We start from the raw sequence: 24,549 nt of genomic DNA, 5'->3' as shown, positions 1-24,549 counted from the left end.
TGTGGCCTGTTCCTCACTTTCCTTCTGAGCCCCTGTTCCTGTTGGCAAAGCAGCCACACAGCCAACCCCGAAAACGTGGTGACGGGGAGGGTATACGTTGCCTCTGAGAGTTCGTGCTCGTGCTGGGGCAACAGGCGGGCCGTGCGGTCCTCTTACAGAGAAGCAGCCAACAGCCATGCACCATGGTCAAGCAAACGGCCACACTAGAGGGGAAAACTTTAAGGAAGCGATTCCCTTGCCGTGGATGCCTGAGTATAACATCTCATCTGCCTTCATCTACCACTTGGCTCCGAAGGTAAAAATACAAAACAAGACATAAAAGGAGCATTGGTCAGAGACCATTCATTCACTTAACAAATTGTTACTAGGTGCTCACTGTATGCCAGGCGTTGTTCTAGGCTCCAGGAATAGAACGGTGAACAAAATAGGCAAAAGTTCCTGTCCTCGTGGAGCTTACGTTCTAGGGGGAAGAGACAGACAATAAACACGTCCACTGTATGTCAGGTGCGTATCAGGCGGTGACAGGCTCTATCTGCCCACAGCTCACTGTGGAGCGTCCCCATCCCAGGCCCCAGCACTGGGCTGGGGGCTTGAATTCACAGTGGTAAGTAGTTCATGGAGCAGGAATGTTACCTGGATGTCTTCAAGCGCCCTCAGGGGTGTACAAATAAGTAAATAAATATCCATAACCACTACGTTTTGAGCTTCTACGCTGTGCAGGGCACTCGGTCTCTTACAAAGTAAAATGACTGCTTTCAAAGCAGTTCTCTGTATGGCCCTCCTCAACGGCTGGGTATTTCAAAGAGTTCTCAGGGCTGCTGTGTGATCTTCCTGGGACTGGAGCAGTACATGTGAGCAGGGAGTTGAGTTGTTCTGAACAACTTCTAAAGGGCAGCCACTGAAGAAAGTGCCCTCCGTTCCTATTCTTTGATTCCCAACAAAGCCAGAAGACGATCTTTCTTTTCCTCATTCTTTGGGCTATCACTGTGACTCCCTGTGTCTGGCTAGCACCTGCTCGTGCTCAGGCCTTCTCCGAGATCACGGTTCCAACATGGCGCCCATTCCGGACCTTGCAGAGCACCTCTGCCCTTGTGCGCGTGTGCCTGTTTCCATATGCACGTCTGAACTGGTTTACCATAGTCCCTTTAAGATAGCAAACCTAATGAATTCTTTTGTCTCCACTTGCTCCTCAGCACCCAGCACATAGTAGGTGCTTAATACACCTTGGCTGAGGAGTACATGGACTGGACCACTTTCAAAGAGTAGAATATGTCTTTATGCAAAGTAGACATTTGAGGACCGTTGACATTGGTGCTGTTATAAAATTAGAGGTCATTTGGACAATATAAATGCCCTCCACGGCCTCTGTTTATATTGTAAGCTTATACTTTCTTAGAACAGCTTTATTTTTTGTTTTTGAAGTAGAGTGCCCCTGTGTTTAGGAAAGCTAGAGATATGGGGATGCCTCCCGGTTTGCCTGGCAGGTTTTGGGGACTTGAAACCCGGAGCTTATTAAGATAAAGCCTTTGTTTACCCTCAACAGCTTGTCTCTGAACAGAAGAGCCGTGGCTCTAGTTCAGTAAATGTTTGTCTATAGAAGGCATGAACTTTTTATAAGTTTGAAGCAATTGTATGAAAAACAAGGGAGTGTAGTGAGATTTTCCTACAGCTAAATTAATTCCACTTAATTTCCTTCAATAAATACTTATCAAGTACCTTACATGCTGGGTGGGTTCTGGGTTTCATCAGTGCACACAGTAGGCCAGAATCTCTCCCTGCACTGTTGTTTTCTCTTGCTGCATAACAAACGACCACAAATTCAGTGTCTTGAACCAACACCCATTTATCTTTTCCCAACCCCTCTAGATCCCAGGTCTGGGTGTGGCTTAGCTGGATTCTCTGCTCAGGTCCCACAGCTGGCTCGGCTCTCTCCTCAGAGGCTCAGAGTTCTCTGCCATGTTTATTCACGTTGTGGGCAGAATTCATCTACTAGGATCATAGGACTGAGGTGTCTGCTTTCTTGCTGGTTGTTCGCTGGGGGTGGTTATGGGCTTCTGGAAGCCAGCTCCCCTTCCTTGCCGTGTGGCCCCTTCAGTAAGCCTTCTTCCACTTGGAATCTCACTTCCTCTGTCCCTGACCTCTAGACCTAGATCTGGATGGCTCCTGTGATAAAGTGAAGCCCCCCGGTAAAATCTCTTTTCTATTAACTCAAAGTCAACTGACTTCAGTGATTTCAGCAAAATCCCCTCTGCCGTGTGTCTTGACATCATCGCGGGAGTGACAGCCCATCCTACTTACAGGTTCCACCCGCACTCCAGGGGAGGCAGCCCACGCCATGTGTGCCCTGGGGCCATCTTGGAAGGCTGCCTGCTATAGACTGGGTAGTATGTGGGCTAAGGGGAAAGGGTGGGGAGAAACAGACAATAAATGTAGACATAACTAATAAGCACATTGTATAGTATGTTAGGAGGTGATAAATGCCATGGCAACATAAAAGGGCAGTCATTTGAGCAAAGACTTGAAGAGCCATACTCAACTCTGCAGAAGAACTTTCTAGGCCGGGGGAGCAGCCACTGCAAAGGCATGAGGGCAAGAGCAGGCCTGGTGGGTTAAAGGACTGGCCAGGATGCTTTTGGGAAAGGCAGTCGGCTATGGGCCCTGAGTGTCTGTGCACATTTCTGCCCAATGTGCCAGGAGTGCAAAGCCCTGACCACTGTCTACCCAGATTGCGTTTGTGGTGAGCGAACTGAAGGATGAGATGTCTCCCCCAAGGCAGAGCCGGCCTGTTTACTGCTCCCTAGAAAGCAGCAGCTTCCTCAAGCATGCTGTTCCTCTCCTGTCACGTCGCCCACAGCAGGTGCATGTGTCCATCTAGGCTCGTGTGTTTTACCTCTGTGGAACGAGCGCTAACGTGAAGCTCTGACACCTGCTTTTGCCAAGAGTAATTAAGTCCTTTGCCGCTGGCCTTGAAGTCGCATGTCCCAGCATCCGTGAAATAGTCAGAGGCTCGTAAGAAGGGTAGAATCTCACACCTGGCACAGAGCCCTGTGGGACGTCCGTGTGAGAAGAGTGCAGTGCACAAGGGAGAAGAAAGGAGATGTTTTCATTCTTGATGCTGATTCTGTGTCCATCCATGATTTGGGGTGCTAAATGATTTTATTTTATGGAATGATGGTGGTAGTGGGTGATGGTTCATCAAATCTAGGGGCCATTGGTTACGAGATGCACCGTTAGGTGCTAATTCCAAGGAACAATACCGCCAATTTGACTGTAACACAGTGCTCTTCTCTAGATATTACAAAGGCTTTGTAAGACTTATTTACTTTCTATTACTCTTGTGCATACTAAAAAGGAAACTAGAATCAGATTAAATTGGTGGAGGGGTTCTAAAAATTATGCAGGCAGTAATAACATCAAGACGGCTGGGCCCACAGCAACCGATTGGAGGATGCCATCCTGATTTGTAAGAAGTGCAGTTTAGAGTGAGTTAATTACAGTAACTGTCTTTTACCTGCTGGAATTCGACACTAGAAAGCTTGCTTAACGTTAGTGCCCCTCACTAGTTTGGAAAGGTCAATGGCCCGTAAGCTCTATAGTTCCAGAACTTGCTGCCCTACCATGTGTCTTGCATTCCCTTTTTAGGGCATCCTTTTCCTCCTTTCTGCATTTTCAAATATTTTATACATGCTTTAGGACTAAACACAGATCTGTCCTTTAATGGAAAGGGACTTTGTCACCTCTGCTCTGAGAACCTCCCAGCTTACTCCTGTGGCACGTAATATGCTGTATTGTAATGCTAGTGTATATTCTTTATTTCCATCACTGAGATTGGAGGCCATGAGGACAATTTGTTTCTTATACCCCTTCTCCCCTCCCCTACGGTGCTTACTTTTTTTTTTTTTTAAGATTTTATTTATTCATTTGAGACAGAGAGATACAGAGAGAGAGAGCATGAGCAAGGGTGAGGCAGAGGGAGAGGGAGAAGTAGACTCCCTGCTGAGCCGGGGGCTTGATCTCAGGACCTGGAGATCATGACCTGAGCTGAAGGCAGACACTTAACCATCTGAGCCACCCAGGCGCCTCAGTGATTACTTTTTTTTAAACAGATGGAAAATTTGAGAACATAAATGATCTTGCCAGACAGTTCTAACCTCATTAAATATGAAATTAACAGTGGCTAGTGGGGGGGGTGCATGTTTAGAGCCAAATGATGCTCATTGACCCAGATAGTTTCTTCAAGATGGCTCAGCCATGATTAATCCTGAACCAGCCAATTAACTTCATTCACGGAAAGCCGGTGTAAGGCTGAGTGAGTTGGAGGTGGGTGGAAAGGAAATAAAATGGAACCTTTTTTCCTTAGTTTTCCTGATTTCAACTGTCCTGTGGTTTTGCGACCGCCATTCCTTCATTGCTGAAGTGGCCCTCGCAAGGACTGAGCTATGAGAAACAGCAGTTCTCCTAAAAGTCAGACATTCCTGAAGATAATTGACCCCCTGGATAATTAGGGCGTGTCCAGAAACACCTTCTTCAAACCTTCCTGGACGCTCCAAGTCTGTCCTTCAGTGTCTCTTGTCCTCGTTGCCCTCCAGGGCACAGACTTCCACGGTCACTCTTCTCATGTATGCTGACTGACCCCCCAACTCAACGGTCGCCTCCCCATGCGGGAGGGATGGCTTATGTGCTTTATATTCCCAGCACCTCAACCTTGGCACGTCCTCAGTAACAGTCTCCCGATGAATGAATGGATCTGTCCCCTTTAAGGAGGTGGGAATTGAAGTGTTCTGGGAGAGGAGCACTGAGTTCGTGAGTTAGAGGCAACCGAGGACAGGTGCCGTCAGGATGCTCACAGCCAGTCTATCGTTGGTTTAAGCTCCTTGAAAGAGAGAGGGAGCCAACGATAGCTATTTGGCAAGAGATTCTGAAACTTAGTGGATACGCAGTAATACAAGGCAAAACACAAGGAAGATTAATACTTGCTTTTAAACCTGACTTTATGCCATTTTTTGTGTGTTCCTTAGATGTTTTTATGAAACCACTTAACCACCCTTTATGCAGCCCCTTCCACGTGCCAGCTACCGTGCCAGGCGCAGGGAAAACAAAAGAACAAAGTGTGGACTCTGTCTGCAGGGAACCCACAGAGGAGTGGGAGAAACGAACAACTGAGTAGGAGCCCTTTCTAGCAGGAGCCCAGCTGGCAGTTGGCCGGTTCCGGGAAAAAGCTGGGGAAGCAGGAAGTCGTACACATATTTATTTTCATCTATAAATGCACAATCATTTGTCAAACTTTGGATATAAGACTAAGGCCTCATCTTGGATGATGAACACATTGAATAGAGGTCTGAATATTCCTACTTACGTAGGCTACGCCCCTCAGCTCTGGTTTCCAATTTCTTTTCTTTAGAGTGCGGTCAGAACTTACAGGTGATCTGAGTGCACAGTCATTTTAACGCTTTCTCCGATATTTTCCACTTCTCTTATCCAACATTTAGGTTGAAGACCACCCCCCCCCGCCTTTTTTTAAAAGCTACTCCCTTTTACTGAGTTCTCCACTGTAGTCGACATAGGTTTTGTAGAAATAATCACATCTCTTTTTTTTCCATTCATTTTTCATCAGTTCATGCAATAATGACAGTAACCAGTCTAATCGGCCTAAACCGATTTGGGGATGAACATAACGGTCTCGGTGAGAATTCGTGGGAACAGAGCATGCTAGAGAGTCTGGTAGCCACCAGTGGTGTAACCCTGAGTGGGCAGCAGTAATGGTAATGACTCTAGAAAGTAGGTCGGACAGAGGTTAGTTTAGAAGAGTGTCTATTGTGCTGAACAACATAGCTGAGTAAGTGCCATATAAATAAAGGTTACACCCAAGTTCAAAGGTCTATTAATTCTTCCTGGGGTTTTCGGTTACGAGTCATGGCTGCTATTTCACAGCAGATTTCTCATCTCTGGCAGAATTGTGTTAATAATAATTGTTAACATTTATGGAACTCTCATTACATGCAGGCACTGTTCTGAGCATCTGACACGGATTAACTCGTTTAACCTTTGCGACAATCCTCAGAGGAGTTTCTGTATTATTATCTCCACCTTACAGATGAGATAATGAGGCACAGAAAAATTTAAATAACTTGCCCAGAGTCACAGAGCTAAGAATGTTAAGTGGTGAAGTGGGCTGGAATCCAGTCCGTCGTGATTCCACAGCCAGCATTTGTAACTATTGTATACCACGTTTTCCTGTATATTCTCCACCTTTGAGAACACGAAAGGTAATGATGCCTTTTCTTCTAGAGAACAACAGGCTGTTTATTGTGATGGAGTATTGTGACGGAGGGGATCTCATGAGAAGGATCCATAGACAACGGGGAGTGTTATTTAGTGAAAATCAGGTAAAAACACCTCCAATTTGCCTTTTAATGTGTATCAGGGGGAATTAAATTTATAATGCCATAAGTACTAGGCCATGTTTATATACAGCATGATTTCTTTTTTTTAATAATTTTTTATTATGTTATGTTAGTCACCATACAGTACATCCTTAGTTTTTGATGTAGTGTTCCATGGTTCATTATTTGTGTATAACACCCAGTGCACCATGCAATACCCATCACCGGCCTGTCCCAGTCCCCCACCCCCCTCCCCTCTGAAGCCCTCAGTTTGTTTCCCAGAGTCCATAGTCTCTCATGGTTCATTCCCCCTTCTGATTACCCCCCTTCATTCTTCCCTTCCTTCTCCTACCAATCTCCCTGCTATTTCTTATGTTCCATAAATGAGTGAAACCATATGATAATTGGCTTTCTCTGCTTGACTTATTTCATTTAGCATAATCTCCTCCAGGCCCGTCCATGTTGCTGCAAATGTTGGGTAATCGTTCTTTCTGATGGCTGAGTAATATTCCATTGTATATATGGACCACAGCTTCTTAATCCAGTCATCTGTTGAAGGGCATCTCGGCTCCTTCCACGATTTAGCTATTGTGGACAATGCTGCTATGAACATTGGGGTGCATATGATTTCTGGTAGAGATATTCAAACCATAAAATAGCGGATCAATATTGTTGATAGATTTAGTCCAGAACATGTTGGCAATTGAACTGAAATTGAATCTCTTTTTGAGACAGAACTTTGAGAAAAGATAGTGTTGTATTTTTGGACACTCTCATGGAGGATGCCCTTGAGATCATTCTTCATGGCTAAAAAAATGTGAATGTGGGTGCTCCTCAGCCATTTTAAATGTGACATATTTATAGCTTCACTCTTCTTCCTTTTACCACTTAGTATGCTGTTTTAAAATAGCTATCCCACTTTGCTCAGGAGCATGGAGGCCCTTCATGGCAATGGCTATTTAGTTTCATTGATTATGAAGGGAGAAGAGAGAAAGGCCAAGAGTAATGACCTCGATTCCCATTCTCTCTTTGGACAAACACATTTTTCTTTCATCTTCTGAGCTTCCTCTGGAACCCTCTTGGGAGCTGTGATCTGACAGCAGGAATGTGTGTGTGGAAGGGAATCTGAATCGGGCCTGTGTGATGGGTGGGGCAGGCCACTGCCTCGAGCAGTGCATGGGAATGGCCCGCCATCTTTCTTTTGGCCATTTGTTTCTGTGTCCAGTTTTACTATTTAAGGACCTCACGCCTCTATCATTTCCTCCTCAAGCTAAAATGGAACAGTTTGAATGTACAAATGATTCAAGAATTGGTATCTCTAAACTTTGTAAATTTAATCAACTATCCTTCCTATGCTCATTTACATTATATATTAAATTCAGTATTTGTAGAAACCCTCCTTTCTTCCTGTCTAGGGGTTATTTTGCCGCATTTAATGAAAACTCTTTTCTCCACAAAATTTTGACTTACATTTCCCTTTATTGGAAAAGAATCAAAATTACAACTGAATCTTAGCATCTGGAGTATGGCTATTTTTGCTTTTGTTTTCCTTTTTCTGTGGAATCCGGCGGACAAAGAACCAATGACATTTGGAATAATTTAAGGAAGTCTTTATAGGCATAGAACACATTTTTAAAAAGAGGCTCGCGGCCAGCGAAGATAAAATAAAATCATGACTAAGAGATGAAATTAAGTTCCAAAAAGTTTAAAAGTAAAATATCTGTTTTTATATCATATACACATGGTATTTCATTGAAAATTTTAATAACCTCACAGATTCTCTGCTTCTTCCTCTTTCCCTCTCCGCCTTCGCGCCCTCCTTCCGTGGAAAAGGAAACACCAGTGACACCAGGGTTATCAGGAAATGCTGCTTATCTGCTATTCTGATGCAGTTAGCAACCAGCGTTAAAAAAAAAAAAATCATGAACTGCCTCCCTCTCTCCCCCGCTTTTATCTTTTTCTGTATGTGGCGTTCCCTTTGATACCAGCACATTTAGACTGCCTTTCTGCACCTTCAATTTTTAGCTATAAAAAGAGAATCATGTGATAAGATGGTATATCTAGTAGTTTCATTCATATAGATACATACACATAAATATGTTATTTCCCTCTTTTTGCATATTTTCACAAAGACATTTCAATGAGCACCAGACTACTGACTGGCTTTGTTTTATGTTCCCTCTATAGATTCTGAGTTGGTTTGTACAGATTTCTCTGGGACTAAAATATATTCACGACAGGAAGATCTTACACAGAGACGTAAAAGCACAGGTAAGAGCTCAGAGAGAAGATCAAGACAGAACTGATCTTTTGTTTTCTTGAAATATCTCCAACCACACAGCATTTTCTCCATTGATAGAACATTTTCCTCAGCAAGAATGGAATGGTTGCAAAGCTCGGGGACTTTGGTATAGCCAGAGTTCTGAACAAGTAAGTACTTTAAAAAATTGTTTTTCTTTTTATTCGTAACAGCCAAAATATGTATTTTTAGGTATCATGAATTAAGAAGATATTAAAAGTTTGATTTCCAGATAATTTTAGAGAACTATTTATATAAATGCATTAAATCGTTCATCCAGATGATATTTTGTCTAAGATTAAAACTTCCAAGATAAATCTTGGTGTAATAGAAAGATGGTGGCAGTGTTGCATGGTGCGATGCAAGCTTATCAAAGGAGATGTGACTGAGTACGTATAAAGCCAGTGAGAAATGAGTGAAACAGGCAAATTCACACATGCTCTGGGGGAGTATATGGATGCAACTCTTTTGGAAGACAGTTTGGTGGTAATAAATAGCAAGAGATTTTTTTTTTTTAATGTTCTATTTGTTCTAAAGGAATAGTTTGATATTTGGAATAATTTAAATGCCTACTAATTGGGAAATGGGTAAATTTTATAAAGCTTGTCACAAGCAGATACCTGAATATTATGTAGCCACTCACATTTATGATTTTGAAGACTTCCTGATAATGTGAGAACAAACTTTGTTATATTAAGACAAAAATGGAATTCTGAATTTTAAATACTCTGTGATCACACCTAGATGAAAAATATGCATGGAAAAAAGATAAGAAGGAAATATATCCAAATTTTAATAATAGCTGTTTTGGGGTAATAAGATTCTGGGTAATTTTTTCTTCTTTACTCACTTTCATATTTTCCAAATTTTAAGTCATGAGACTGCATTACTTTGGTATTTGGAAAGGGGGAACTCTTTCCACATCTAAGAGTTTTGTAATGTAACAATTGTACTTCTTTGCGAAGCCATTAGCCATAAATATTTTTTATGTGTAGATTTTGGGGAGGTGAATTATAAGTTTAAAAATCAACTTATTTTATTACTCTATTATTAATATGCAATATGTTGGCTTTATTTTAATATGTACATTCATCAAATTTTGTGTTATCCATTTTTGTACTTTTTTCTTGCATGTCCGTTTCTTAAGCCTTTTCTTACTCCAATAACAAACCATATTATTTTATTATCTAATATAACTTGCTAGTTCCATGGAACTTGCTACAACTTGTGTTGGAACACCATACTACCTGTCCCCAGAGATCTGTCAGAATAAACCCTACAACAATAAAACGTGAGTTGCCGACGATTGGTTTGAAAGTCTAGTAAAGCGGGTGGATTCGCTCTTTCTCATGATACTTTCATAATTTCATTTTCTTCACATGTGAAATGGGGACTGCAGTGACTGTCTCCAACCACTTCAGTGTCCCCTGAAGCTTTTGAACGTATTTAGAAGAAAGACATTTCATTTGAAGATACCAGTGATAAAAAGACTAATATTGAAAATTGCAGTCACTGTGACGTGTGTCTGATTTCTGTACCTTCTGAATGCTGTGTAGCCTAACACGGGAAAGTGTTGTGGGTGGGTCGGAGAGAAGGCCGCGAGAGTGCTGGATTAGGAGCTAGGAGCCCTAGTCTCCCTGTCACCATCTCAACCAAGTTGGTTGACCTCTGTGGCCTCAGCTCCCCTAGCTGTAACAAAGAGTGTTGGCTAGGCAATTGTTAAGGTATCTTCCAGCTTTAAAACCCAACTAGTTTTATGTATGTGATACCAGAGCCTAGCATTCCGGAATAGTATTAATATACACAGTCGTAAAAGGTGAACATGAGGTAGTTTTTACTTCCATATAAGGAGAAGCAGGAAAAAAAATCACTTTTCAGAGCTGGCTGCCAGATGAACTAGTTGGTTTAGCAGGAAGACTGGGTTCCTTCTGGGAGTTAATTTTCCATTTGTTTTGGAAAATACTCAAGGAATGTTTGGCTGTTTGACTTTGCAAGAGATAAGTGGAGGGCAGAGCCCAGATGGTACAGATTTCTAAAATGAATAGTAAATATTTCTCTGCATAATAGAAAAACAGGCTTTTTTTTTTCTTTTTTTGAATTGCCCATAATGCCAAGAAGGGGTTTGGCCTCCAGCTGGGCAGGAATATAGCTAGTGTAGCCTGGGGGGAAGGGCAGACTGTCCGGAGAAGCACCCTGGGTCAGCAGCGTTGTTTTGTACTGCTTTGTGAATAATTTGAGTCAACATTTAAATATGCTGACTTGATGCTTTTGATAAATTGGAAGATCTTAGCAATAATCAGCTGGGTAGCGGCTGCCCCCTGTCGACCAGGAAACCCGTCCCTGGTTCATCGTTGCCCTCACCACGCGCAGGGTGGGAGGGGACTTGCACAGGTTTCCGCCCAGCCCAGGGTGGCCGTGTTCCCTGCTGGGCCACACTGGCTGGCTACAGAGGGCGCTCCGGGACGGGATGGGGCTGGGGTGGGGGAGTGGGCCTAGGGAAGACCCGGCGAAGATAAAATTCTGTGTGGTCGTGGCAAGTAGTCTGTGAGTTTCTAGAAACTCAGGAAAACACTAGAAAGCAGTTGGAAGTTGTTTCCTACCTATTCTGTGATCTCTTCATTTCCTCAAGCCTTCAGTATGTCTCTCTCTGCTCCCCCAGCGCACACTCAGAGGAAGTGTTGCTAAACAGTGGAGCCATTTTCCTCACTTTACTGAATCCTTGTTTTGACTCTTCACTTCTCATTATCTTTTCTTGGTGTTTTAGATTTAATGATGCTTTTTCTATAAGGTAACTTATTAAGCCAGTTACATATAAATACTAAGTACTAAAGAGCAAGCCTCTAGTCACATATTGCAAGCACAATTTCCAAGTTTATGGAGTACCAGATACCAACTGTGTCATCACGTAGTAGAACTTTGGTTCTGTCAGTAGCCTTAAGTCGAAAATACCTTCCTAAATCAACCAAATTTTACCCTTTGAATCAAAACAAATCCGTGTTTGAGTCTTGCCAGCTTCCTCCAAATTGCTTGAAACTCCATACATACACACGTTTCCTCTGAGCACACGAAGCTGAGGTAAAACCGAGCCCTCAGATGGTAGCAAGGTTGGTATACCTTTTCTCTGCTAGGATTCTGACAAACTATGCATTGTTTCGATTTGACCTCTTATTCAGTAGGACTAAGAACTGAAAATGTACCTGAAAGTGTTTGTAAAAAACTGATCACCCTATAAAATTGTAAAGATACACAAATAATAAGGCACTGTAAGGGTAAAGGCTTTAACTGAGAATTATGGCTATGTCTTGCCATGTGAACTCTTATCTTCCCCAGGGATATTTGGTCTCTTGGCTGTGTCTTGTATGAGCTTTGCACACTCAAGCATCCTGTAAGTATGTTAATGTTGAATTTATTGAAACTATAAAAGTGAAATTAACTTTTGAGAGGAAAAAGGTTAATGTTTGGGGTTATTAGATTGTTAAAAATTACATGGACAAGCTATTAAGATGAACGATCGATCCATATATATTGACATGGCAAGACGCGCAACTTGTAAAAAACCCAAGTCACAGAATAGTATATGTAGCATATTTTCATTAAAAATAAATTGTGCGTGAATATATAATCAGCAAAGGAAAAAGGTGCATGGGGTGAAGTCCGTAGGAAACCAGGCACAAGCTTCTATGACCCTCTCCCAAGGAAGTCATGTAGGAGTCACGCTAATTTCTCCAGCAACAAGTAGTGACAGCACGTGTGAAATGTTATCAACCAGGTAAGCTCCTTAGAGACCCAGTGCTCGGGGTTTTGATGTGGGACTGGTCATGTAGGCACCCTGTGCCTGGCAGGTACCAAGCTTCCAGACCCCCAGGAAGAAAGCTGGTGTTCAGCTTCAACCATATTGTTTGCACTATCAGTGTAGGCAAAGAGATCCACTCTGAACATTTAGGGAGTGGTGGAACTCTCCAGAAATGTGAGTTCCCAGATGCCAGCCAACGGCCAATATGGTAAGCAGGCCTTTCTAAGGAGAGCAGTCTTAAACCTGCTGTGTGAACTCTTTTCTACACAGCTGTTATTATTGTTATTTATTATTACTATTGTTATTATTATCGTCAAAGGTCAGACAGCTAGGAAATGCCTGACCAAACCTGATCTTCACTGCCACACTGTGTCCATGAGCGCTATCCTTGTGTGTAAACCGATGGCCTCACATAATGGAAGATTTTCTGGTTTATGAAATTTTTGAGGAAATGTTTATGCTATGTTAATTTAGAAAGCAAGTTGTAAAGTTTCGTATTGTTATGACCTCAACTCTGTAAAGTAAACATTATTTTACTTTTTTAAAGATGTGAGCTCTATGCCCAATGTGGGGATTGAACACACAACCCCGAGATGAAGCTTCGCTTGTTCTACCCCCTGAGCCAGCCAGGCGCCCCGGGAAACATTATTTTAAAAGACTAGAAGGAAATATACCCCTGGCTGACAAAATTATATGTATCTGCCATGTTTGTAGCTTCCTCTACCTTCCAGTTTTTTATCATGAATAAATATTATTTTGATAAGAAAAAATTAAACCTAAAAAAACCGTTGTTTTATATAACATGGCATCACACTGTGTAACTGCCTGTAATATCTACTCGTGAAATATTAGTTGATGAAAACGATTTAGGGTGGACCATAGTACTTCTAACTGAAGCTTTAAAACATTTTTTTTTTTTGGTTTCACTTTATTTTGAGATTCAAATTCCACTTTTTTTATTTAAAAAGTCCAGCTTGAGCAAAAGCAAAAGAGCTGCTTCCACAAGCGTTCTTCAGCTGGGCGAGGGAAGGGTGGTCAGTACCAGCCCCCACCCTCGGTCCTGGGGTGCAGGAATCTGAGGGTGACAGGCAGAGGGCCCCCGCCCCCAAGTGCGAGAGTGTGTTTCTACAGGGGGCCTGCCTGTGTGGGGGCCCTTGTGGTGAACACCTGCTGGAAACATTGTTTTGTTTCTTGATAGATTACTTTATAAGCTAGTATTCACTTTTTCTCTAATTTAGTATCATTATTCCTTGTCCTTTCAGTTTGAGGGGAACAACTTACACCAGCTGGTTCTGAAGATTTGTCAAGCGCATTTTGCCCCGATATCCCCGAGGTTCTCCCGTGACCTGCAGGCCTTGATATCTCAGCTCTTTGAAGTATCTCCCCGAGATCGGCCGTCTATTAATTCCATTTTGAAAAGGCCCTTTTTAGAGAATCTTATTGCCAAATACTTGACTCCTGAGGTGAGCTTTGAGGTGCTTCCATGGGGATTTTGACAGTGATTTAGGTTAGCGGGTCCTTGACACATGTGTTCCATCTTAGGTCACTCAGGAGGACTTCAGTCACAGCCTCACACATAAAGCAACATCACTGGCCTCTCAACCTATAGGGAAGGGGGTCCAAGGTAAGAACTATTTGACCATGTGATCAAAAAACATTTCTTACATGTGTCTCACACAGTGAGTTATAATACATGGCTGACAACCTTAGCACAGAAATTCCACCAAATACACTGAACGTGGACGTTTAAAAAAATACGAGGAGGGTTGGGGCGCCTGGGTGGCTCAATCGGTTAAGCATCCAACTCATGATCTCAGCTCAGGTCTTGATCCCGGACATGAGTTCAAGGCCCGCGTTGGGCTTCACGTTGGGTGTGGAGCCTACTTTAAAAAATATATTTATATGAGCAGCGTAAGCAGGAAAAAATCATCTTGTCGAACGGTGACTAGTGAGTGTTGCCTGCGTATCTAGCTCACACCTGCTCTGGGTGACTCATCTCCTCTCTTCTCATTAGTCAGGAAACTTCAGGAAGCAGTGAATTTACTAATAAAGAGACACTTGACCAGGTAGAATCCTAACTTAACTTTTCATAGGGAGAGTAAGAGAAGGTTCACAGACAGACCTGGGGTGATGAGATGAAGCTAATTTTTTGCAGAGAGGACAGACTGGCGATTCAGAATTCTCTTGCAAGGGCTGCTTGGAGCTGGAGTTAGTACCTTGGAGCTAACTGGTGACTCTGGTCACTATTATAGGACCCTGAGGAAAGCAGGTGATACTTTTCGGTAATGATCAATAGAGAAACAGTTTTAGTGGTGGTTTCAGGATCAGCGGGTGAAGTGGTCCATGCATGTGTGTGCATGAGGGAGACAGACATTACAGAAGACGAAATTACTAATTCCATTGATATTGTGAAATAAGAGCAGCGTGGACCTAGTCATAACCAAATGTCTGACCTGGAAGGACGAGGAGAAGTAGAACATCTCTCCAAGGAGCCGGCAGCAGGGAAATCTATCCACTGTGATAGAGACACTAGACTTGAGGCAAGTTGGCAAGGGAAGACGGGTGGCAGAGTCCCTGTGCCATGTGTCATTTGGTTTGGTGTTGTTATATATCGGTCTCGATTGAGAAGTTTCAAACGGAGGTAAGTAGAGGGTGAGAGAAGGTGCAGTGTCCACATTTCTAACAGAGGAAGGAAAGGAAAACAGGAACAAAGCCCGATGGTGGCAAACACAGACCTGTTAGAAGCCTGCTCATGCGCTTCATGGGGCGCCTGGCTGGCGCAGGTGGCGAAGCGTCCAACTCTGGATCCTGAGACCTGAGATCGAGCCCTGGGTGGGGCTCCGCACTCAGCAGGGAGTCTGCTTAAGATTTTCTCTCTCTTCCTCTCCTTCTGTCTCTTCCTTTCTGCTCTCTTTCTCTTAAAAAAAAAAAAAAAAAGGCCTGCTCACACATTCCACACAACAGTGGGGCGTGAGCGGCGTGGCCTGTAACCCAAGCGATGATGACGGCATGTAATTTCTCATCCCATTATCCGATGGATCCTGGTCCTGTAAATGTTAGCGTTAATCCCTAATTTTTTAAAAAGTAGTGTTATATATACTAGAAATATGTGAAGGAACCCTGGATAAGATGCTTTTCTCCATTAAAAGACAACACAGCCTAGTTTTCCACGGGCCCTTCTCTCCTGGGGCTAAACATCGCGGGCTAAATGGTCCCTTAGGTTCACACTCTCACAAGCCTTGGTGTTAAGTGTGGGTGTTTTAAAGAAATTGAAGTTGTTTTATTTTGGTTGAATAAGATTCTACGATACAGAAAGCGAGATTCCAGGGAAAGGGCCTACCGAGATCGAGGATGTTGGAGCCAACTAAAAGGAAGGAGATGTTAAATAGAAATGAATGGAGACCACCTGCTGGAGCTCAGAAGCCTGTAAGTGGACCAAACCCTTCCTCTGGTTTGTTAGCGGATAGCATGTCCTACAGACCGACTTGCACGTGTTCCCAGGGTACAAGCTCGTTAGTATGGAGAACGCTGGTTTTGTGCTTTTGAGCAAAATCGTTCTGTAATGAGCATTAAAGTGGTACTTCGTTGGACACCTTCTAGTGGTATTTCCTTATAAGATTCCACGTACTAGTTTCAGTTTTCCTTTTCCAACTCAAAACCTTTTGATTTCTTTAAAGAAATAAGGTTTTTTTCTATATAGAATAAGTGAGTCATATAGCAGCAGAAAACATGATGCCTTTCATTCCCTTAATTCTAACATGGTATATATAATCGAGAATCTTTTATTATATCGTCAGTGATTTTTTTCCTAGAGATTCTTTGGGATTGGTTGTCTGAATCCACGTCAGCAGAGCGTTGAAGCTCTTAGTTCATGCTAGAGGAACGCTTCTGGTATATAATGATAAAATGGCTATTGTTTTTTTAATTGAAGAATTGTATTTTCAAAGACGTCTCTGCTTGTATAATTAGAGGATCTTTTGGAGGTACGTTTACTAAGTGTTTACTTGCTATATAGACATTTTAGAAAAGGTGGTGGTGTATACATGGATTTTGAAACTATTAGTTAAATTATTGCCCTTTGCTTGATAGAATGTGGTGTAGCTCACATTAAAGAGATGTAAAAGTCAGGGCACCTGGCTGGCTCAGTGGGAAGAGCATGGGAGTCTTGATCTTGGGGTCGTGAGTTCGAGCCCCAGGTTGGATGTAGAGATTACTACAAAAATAAATAAGCAAATAAACTTTAAAAACAATTAAAAGTATGTTGTGAATTAGGATACTCTGTAGCACACTAGTAGGGGAGAAAAAAACACCAAAAAGATTCAAGGATGGATTGAGTTAGGAGAACAAGTTGAGGTTTTATGCAGTGGAATAAAGGGGCCTCCACAGGAACCACCTCTGATGTTCTCATTACCATTTGGGATTTTAGGGAAAATCCTAAAGAAGCTGTTAATTTCCTTCCAATACTTTTCTCTATTTCTAGCCACTTTTCAACAAGTAATAAATAGTACTTTATTTGGGGTTGTATACAGGTAAAATCACAAAACTAAGAAATATACATCACACTTTAACATATTTTTTAAGTAAACACATAATTTATGTTTAGACCAACACACCAAATTTTATACATTGACTTTAATATTTCAATAAAACTATATGAAGTTGCCATTTTTTAAAAAAGATTTTATTTATTTTTTAGAGAGTGAGCATGAGCAAGGGGAGGGGAGTAGGGAGAGGGAGAGAGAATCTCAGGCAGATTCTCTGCTGAGCACAGAGCCCAGTGCAGGGCTTGATCTCAAGACCCTGAGATCATGACTTGAGCTGCAATCAAGAGTCAGATGCTTAACCGACTGAGCCACCCAGGTGCCCCTGAAGGTGCCATTTTTTAAATTAAAATGATCCAATATCTATAATTCGATATGGTTCAACTATCATATATAGGAACCACACGGCATTGAAAAGAACAGAGTGTAGTGTGTTACTTCTTCACAGTGAGGAAACTTCAGTTTAAACCATTTGTTTGGTTATTTATATTTCCAGCTACCAGTTCTAGGCCTTTCCAGTGGCTTGAACTTCTTTTTCTCTTTTGTTATCATCTGTTAAGTAGGCAGTTGTTCTGGTTAATGTTGAGTTGGCCCTAGTTTGCTGTTTAGGAACAAGGTCTTGACTGGTTTTCATCTGTTAAGTTGGTCGGATTCTTGTCTCATAGCCCGGTGGCCTCTACTTAACTCTGAGACAAACATCTGTTTCTGGTGCTCCTCCTGTCATTCTGTTCTGGTTGAGAAGGGCGAGGAGGTGTAGCTTGGGGCGATAGATAATACTCCATCACAGCTGTTACATGACTTTCCTTTTGTTGACTTGGGAAGAATGACTGAACGGTTCAGCATCTTCTCTCCTTCAAGTCATGATGCCATTTTGTATTTAGTCAATTCATCAGCACCTAAAAATGTTACAAATCCCCAAATTTGTGACTTGTGCAATAACATATATTCTCCCATAAAGTACAGCAAGATGTAAAGAAGTTTATAAAAATAGAAAATAATAATACTGAGTTTAGTTTCAGAGCGTGGGTTGGGTAGGCACGCTCCCTAGCTAAACATTTTTGGTAGACCAGCCACGAAGTATGCAGGATTCCTCTTCACGCCTTAGTAAAATTATAAACTACTGTGCCACAGTAGTACTTAGACTTCTAAAATATTTTCCAGTTCTAGGATTTGGGGATTCTAAGATCATTTTGCTCTGAAAGAGAGTCTAGAGCAAAAACAACAAAAATATACTTTCAGTGCCTTGTTTTATCTGTGGTCGCTATCAAACTGTCAGTTATTATGGATTTTAATTATGTTTCTTCCAAATCTTTCCTCTTCTTTTTGATCCTTCAGATAAAAATGGTAGAAAGACCCAAACTTGCTGCAGTGCATGGACATTATGACTATTATTATGCCCAACTTGACATGTTGAGAAAGAGAGCACACAAACCACATTACCACTGTGTTCCTCAAAAAGATTCTGGAATTGAGGAGAATTATAATCAGGAAGAAAGCCACGGTCCATCACCAAGTCAATGGTAACATTAGAGTCTAACTTAAACTTTGGTCCTCTGAAAATATCTTGATATATCGACATTTATTCTGAAGCCCTCCCAATTCTCCTAAAACAAATAATCCAAGAGGAGCTTCCAAACTCTTCATCTTGAATACTTACTTCACAGTTCCCTTGACACTGTTTCATCTCAAATCTGATGTACTTTATCTTCGTATTCATGGAGCCATTGAACCATGAGCAGAAATTCATACTCCTGAAGTTTTCCTGTTTTTTTCTTCCTTCTAGTAAAGTCCACCATCTGGGATGATGAAAATAGTTATATGTTTTGTTTTCCAAAGAAATTATTAATATTAATCCATAATCATTGAATCGTAATCAAATTATCATTTGGGACATATTGAAAAGTAAAATACCTTTCATTCAGCATTTATTTTCTTGGGATCTTTCATTTGTGTGCCAGTGTGAGGAACAGAGGTAAAGGAATGGGACGCCATCTTGCTCTCAAGGAGCTCAGAGCCTAGTGCGGGAACCGGACAGGCAACACCCCAGGGGTGGCAAGGTGTTGATCAGATACCTGCCCAAAGCGTGGGAAGAACCTGGTATGGGTTTTTCTTTTTCTCTCCAACACATTGTAGACCATGGGTGGACTGATCCTGTCCTGAAGAAAAAAATCACTGCATCAGAATATTTTTCTGTTTGATCCTCTCCTGTACCCCCAATTGGTACAGTTCTCTTTGCTTCCTTTCTTCCTGATCCCCAAGTATGCATTCTGTAACTTTGAACTACTTCTTGAATTTGGAACTTTCAAGCCACAGGTGAACTCTGAATCTCATTAACAAATCTCATAAATAAATAAAATCCACTTCTCAAAATTAGTGCCTACGACTAGTAAAAATTCCTACTCAAGCTGAACATTTTTCTTTTCTAAGGCCTGCTGAATACCTTCAGAGGAAATATGAAGCTCAACAATATAAGTTGAAAGTGGAAAAGCAGTTGGTAAGTAAAATTCCAGTTACTAGGGGCAATCAGGAATTTCCTGCTCGCAAATATTCATGGGTCCTTAAGTCAAAGGGCATTCCTTATAGAGGGCCAAGACTACCCTGTACCTTCTCCAGGTTTTAACAGCTAAAGAGGAATAATGAAAATGTGCTTGAATCAGGGTCTGGGAAGCCTCGTTTCTTTCCTGGCTCTATCACTTGCTGTGTGACCTTAGTCAGGTCATACGACGTCTCTGAGCCTCAGTTTCCTTTTTATAAATGACTGGGAGTAGATGAGATTCAAGGTCCCCTTCAGTGCTACAGTTCCTACATTCTATTTTATTAGAATTCTATACAGTTTTTAAAGGTGACTATTGTATTTTATTTGAAATGAAAATTAACCTTTAACTTTAAGTGTAATGTCAGAGTCCTGGGGCTGAAGAGGGCTGGATGTGCATCCTATTTCTGTTACTGTGATTTTGGACTGCTCAAAAGCTCTAGTTTATTCCCCTGCTTAACCTGATGCCCCAGGGTGACTCAACTTTTATAGAACTTTAATTTCACTATTATAGTTTAGCAGTTCAGAAAATGGATCTAGGTGTCTCACATGGTAGCGCAAAATATTGATTGTTTAGGATAAACAACACAAATGGTTTTCTTAATTTCTTTGCTTTTTAAATGTGTCATACTTAAATTAAGAAAATTCTACTGTCTGCTCCCAAACAGTGAATTTGATTCACAATGTAATTCTTGTTTAAAGAAAAAGATCCAAGGTCAAATGAGAAGACAGTTCTAAAACCCAAGTATGCTTTATAAATCATTTCATTCAATTGATAGGGGCTTCGTCCATCTTCTGCTGAGCCAAATCACAACCGGAGACAAGAGCTGAGAAGCAACGGAGAAGAGTCTCGATTCCAGGAGCTGCCGATCAGGAGAAATGAAATGAAGGAACAGGTTAGAAACCATCTGATGCCAGGGCTACCAGTGTCCCTGCATCCTTGTCTTCTGTGCTGTGTAGGTTATTAGCAGAACGCCTGGGAGAGAGGCCTCTTGCACAATCCTTGGACACACTCTTGTGAGGCTCCATGCTGGGAGTTTCAGGGGATACAGAGATACGGATTTCACCTCCCCAGATAATGCAGCAGAGCAAAGTTCATAAGCTTTTGACCTCAGATTGATAAAGTAATTGTCCGCCATTAACATTTTTGAAATTTGTATTCGTGGCCTGGGGCCACCTTAACAACGTATAACAAGCTGGGTGGTTTAAAACACCAGAAATGTATTGTCTCCCAGTTCTGAGGGCCAGAAGCCCAAGATCAAGGGGTCAGCAGAGCCATGTTCCCTCTGAAACCCGGAGGGGAATCATTTGCCTCTTGCCAATCTTTGACATTCTTCGGCTCACGGCTGTGTGACTCCGCTCTCCGTCATCACGTGGCATTCTCTCTGCGTGTCTCTGCCTTCACGTGGCTGGCTTCTTACATGGACACCTGTCGTGTTGGCTTAGGGCTCCGTTACACTCCAGTATGACCACATCTTAGCTCATCTAGCCACATTTGCAGTGACACTATCTCCAAATAAGCTCATGTTCTGAGGTACTGGGGGTTAGGATTCCAACATATCTTTTTAAAGAGGGGGACAAAATTCAACCCACAGAAATGGGGTATATAAAGTAATTGTACGTCACGGACACATTTTGGATTATATATAAAAGTGAGATCGCCCAAAGGCCCCCTCCCACTCACAGGGAGGGAAGTAGCCCAGCTGAAATGTAAGGCGGGTTATCATCTTTGGGAACACTGGGTTTTCTAATTCTTACTGTTGATCACACATTCTTTGAATTCATAGGCTGTGTAGAGATTACTCTGTTCAGTTGTTCACCAGCATTTAAAATTTTTGGATTGGGGGGCGCCTGGGTGGCACAGCGGTTAAGCGTCTGCCTTCGGCTCAGGGCGTGATCCCAGCGTTATGGGATCGAGCCCCACATCAGGCTCCTCCGCGATGAGCCTGCTTCTTCCTCTCCCACGCCCCCTGCTTGTGTTCCCTCTCTCGCTGGCTGTCTCTATCTCTGTCGAATAAATAAAAATAAAATCTTAAAAAAAAATTTTTTTTTGGATTGGGATTGTCTTCCAGGAATATTGGAAGCAGTTAGAGGAAATACGCCAACAGTACCACAACGATATGAAGGGAATTAGAAAGAAGATGGGGAGTGAACTGGAGGTGAATATATTTTTCTCCTAGAGGAAACATGGTTCTACTGATTTAGTTCTAACAAAATTGAGCAGGTTTCAAAAGTAAGGATCTCCTCATAGAAAAGATAAAATGTTATCATGCCAACTTTTAATAGGAAAGCTAACGTTTAATTGAAGCTCTTATTATGGTTTACTTGAGACTACCCACGCTGGTGAGGACATCTGAGACTCTCCGTTAGGAGTGGCTACTATTAAAAATATTCATTGTCTTCCTCGTGAATCAGTCAATACTTATTGACGGAGCAGCTACTCTACAGCCGAACTAAATTAGATGCGGAAAGTAAGTCTATGCCCGGAAGGGAGGGAAAAGGATGAGCCTTTTCTGAATTCAGCTATACTGGAAGAGGCTCATATGCAGGGGTAAGGTTCGAAAGTCTGGATAGGGCCACATTTGAGTGCAGTTGACTTGAAAAGGTGATTCTTGAAAATCCCTTAAAGGCTCCACATTGGAAACTCATTCTTTGATCTCTCAGATGACTGCTTTTTCAGTAGAGCTCCAGATGAGAGCGCTGGCCTATGTCTGTAGATCATGTTGCATGAAAAACACACAAATGTCTAACCACAGAACCACCCTCATGCCCTGGAATGCCCCTCCTGTAAGAGGCCAGTGGTTCTGAGGCTGGCCGAGGGCACAGCTGGCCCCCAGCTCACGTGCATGGAGTAGAATTGCCCACACTGCTGGACTTGATTTCTTGCTCCTTCTCCCCACGCCCCCGAGGGCACACAGATGAATTAATATGGGTGAAGAGAGCACATGGTACAATTCAGTTGTACGTACCGGGCTCTGATCAAGAGTCTTCACATGCTTTGTCTCCTTTTACTCCCCACGATCGGAAGTTAAATAACTCATCCAAAGTCACCTTGATATTACGAGGCGGACTAAACCTCTGATTCTGAAACCTCTACCCTTTCTAACTCATGCACTTCTACTCACAAAGGGTTGGAAAGACACGACACACATGTGTGGGTAAGACTGAATATAGTTAAGCTCTGTAAGTGCACAGGGTAAGAATGAACCACGTGAGCGTTTTCATGGTCTAGTCTGGTCTGAGAAGAGGAGCAGAGTTTGGAGAGACCGAGCGGAGGGCAAGGGGTTCTGCAGGAACCACAGAGAGGTTCACACAGGACTGGAGACACTGGAGCGGGGAAGGTTGGAGAGGGTTCTCTCCAGAGCAGAGGCTTGGTTAATGGTGGGGAGCCTCGAGACATCATCCACCTTGTTCTTAAGGCACTTCTGTGATGGGAAGCCTGGGTCCAGGAAGGATGGATAGCAGACTTTTCTAGAGAGACCATGAAAGATGTACATGGGGCATGCCGAGGCAGCCACAGGGGAAGGGAGCCAGAAGGAGGGCGCTGTTCCAGCCACTTCCATGGATGGCTCCTCGGCAGCAGGAGGAGAGCGTTTCCTCACTAGATCCCACTCAAAACTGGCCATGGTCCCCACTGTGGACTTCAGAACCCACTCAGAACCAATCTGATTGACTTTGTATCTTTGTATCTGATTGACTTTGTAAAATACTTTGTACTTTCAGGAGTACTCAAAAATAAGTCACAAAACCTATTTAGTGAAGAAAAGCGACCTGCCCGTCCACCAGGAGGCGCCCGAGGAAGAAGGTCCTGTGCAGGTGATGGTTATTATCAGATGATAACGCGTTTCCCAGAGGGTTGGCTCTAGCCCAGAGGTTCTCAGCCCTCGTGCAGCCGAGTTTGAGACCTGCCCTCAAGCGTGTATGACAGTTCTGCGTTCTGGATGGTGTTCAAGTCGGTGTCTCAGACACTTGGGTCAGAAATCTGATGGTTAACGTCTTTCCACCTCAACCTTGCATTTTTGGTGGGAGGAGGGAACGGGGCAGAGATGAAGTATTAAATGGCTCTCAAGAAACTTTTTTTCCCCCCTTCTGGGAAGTTTTTCACCTTTATCTTCAAGGTGCCACGAGGGCTTGGTTAAGGGCAGGTGAGGGGGACCCATGCTGGGTGAAGACTGAAAGGCCCCCCAAGTGTTTTGCCTTGTGAAAGACCCTGGGACCTTCCATGACGTGATGCTGGGGAGCTCTAAAGTGGGCTGAGTTGGGGGGATGGGGCTCAGGAGTCTAAGATAGTTGTATTTTAAGGAAAATAAAGCAATAGGACACTTCTTCTATAATTGAGACGACCAGACTACACAATCAAATCAGACAGCCAACTTCACAGAGAAAGTAAGATACAAAAATCACAGTCCTGGGGCACCTGGGTGCCTCAGTCAGTTAAACGTCTACCTTTGGCTCAGGTCATGATCCCAGGGTCCTGGGATTGAGCCCCGAATTGGGCTTCTTGCTCAGCAGGGCACCTGTTTCTCTCTCTGCCCCCTGCTCATGCTCTCTCTCTCACGATCTCTCTCTCTCTCAAATAAACAAAATCTTAAAAAAAAAAAAAGAAGTCACAGTCCTGTTTCAGAGTTCATGATATTGCAAGGCAGAAAAGCACCCTTCCCAGGCTTGCAGGGCAAATAGTTAGTAGTGAGTCAAACCAACACAAACCTACAGACGAGGCAGCAGTGAATTCTAAGGGAGAGATGATAGAGACCTCGTGTGAAACGGTGGAGAGAAGAAAGCATTAAAACACACATGCGTGCGCGCACACAGAAACACACACACACCGTGGAGACTCCTATGCTTCCGGCTGGAAAGGGGTAGTACCATCTACTAAAGACTGGGAAGAGTGGGGAGCAAGCTTGTAGTGGGGGGCAGTCAAGAGTACCACTTCGGACGTCAGTTAAGTGAGAGAAAATCTGAGGGCTTCCATGCCTACTTCAGGGTGCCGGCTTCCCTGC

The 24,549-nt window shown here is 42.8% G+C and overlaps 1 protein-coding gene across 1 annotated transcript in view; it reads left to right on the top strand.

Moving 5' to 3' along the window:
* NEK5 (NIMA related kinase 5) overlaps positions 1-24,549 on the top strand; it is a 57,039-nt gene that overhangs the window by 9,218 nt on the left and 23,272 nt on the right. Inside the window, exons 3-15 of the mRNA XM_044381789.3 lie at positions 6,289-6,386; positions 8,571-8,654; positions 8,743-8,813; positions 9,887-9,973; positions 12,013-12,067; positions 13,738-13,938; positions 14,018-14,099; positions 15,774-15,901; positions 18,352-18,536; positions 19,444-19,510; positions 20,329-20,445; positions 21,622-21,708; positions 23,273-23,365. Coding sequence (XP_044237724.2) covers positions 6,289-6,386; positions 8,571-8,654; positions 8,743-8,813; positions 9,887-9,973; positions 12,013-12,067; positions 13,738-13,938; positions 14,018-14,099; positions 15,774-15,901; positions 18,352-18,536; positions 19,444-19,510; positions 20,329-20,445; positions 21,622-21,708; positions 23,273-23,365 — 1,355 coding nt within the window. The remainder of the gene's footprint in view (positions 1-6,288; positions 6,387-8,570; positions 8,655-8,742; positions 8,814-9,886; positions 9,974-12,012; positions 12,068-13,737; positions 13,939-14,017; positions 14,100-15,773; positions 15,902-18,351; positions 18,537-19,443; positions 19,511-20,328; positions 20,446-21,621; positions 21,709-23,272; positions 23,366-24,549) is intronic.

The sequence above is a fragment of the Ursus arctos genome, unplaced genomic scaffold (assembly GCF_023065955.2).
Source record: "Ursus arctos isolate Adak ecotype North America unplaced genomic scaffold, UrsArc2.0 scaffold_10, whole genome shotgun sequence".
In the NCBI taxonomy this organism is placed as follows: Eukaryota; Metazoa; Chordata; class Mammalia; order Carnivora; family Ursidae; genus Ursus; species Ursus arctos.
This window is presented reverse-complemented; position numbering and strand designations above follow the sequence as displayed.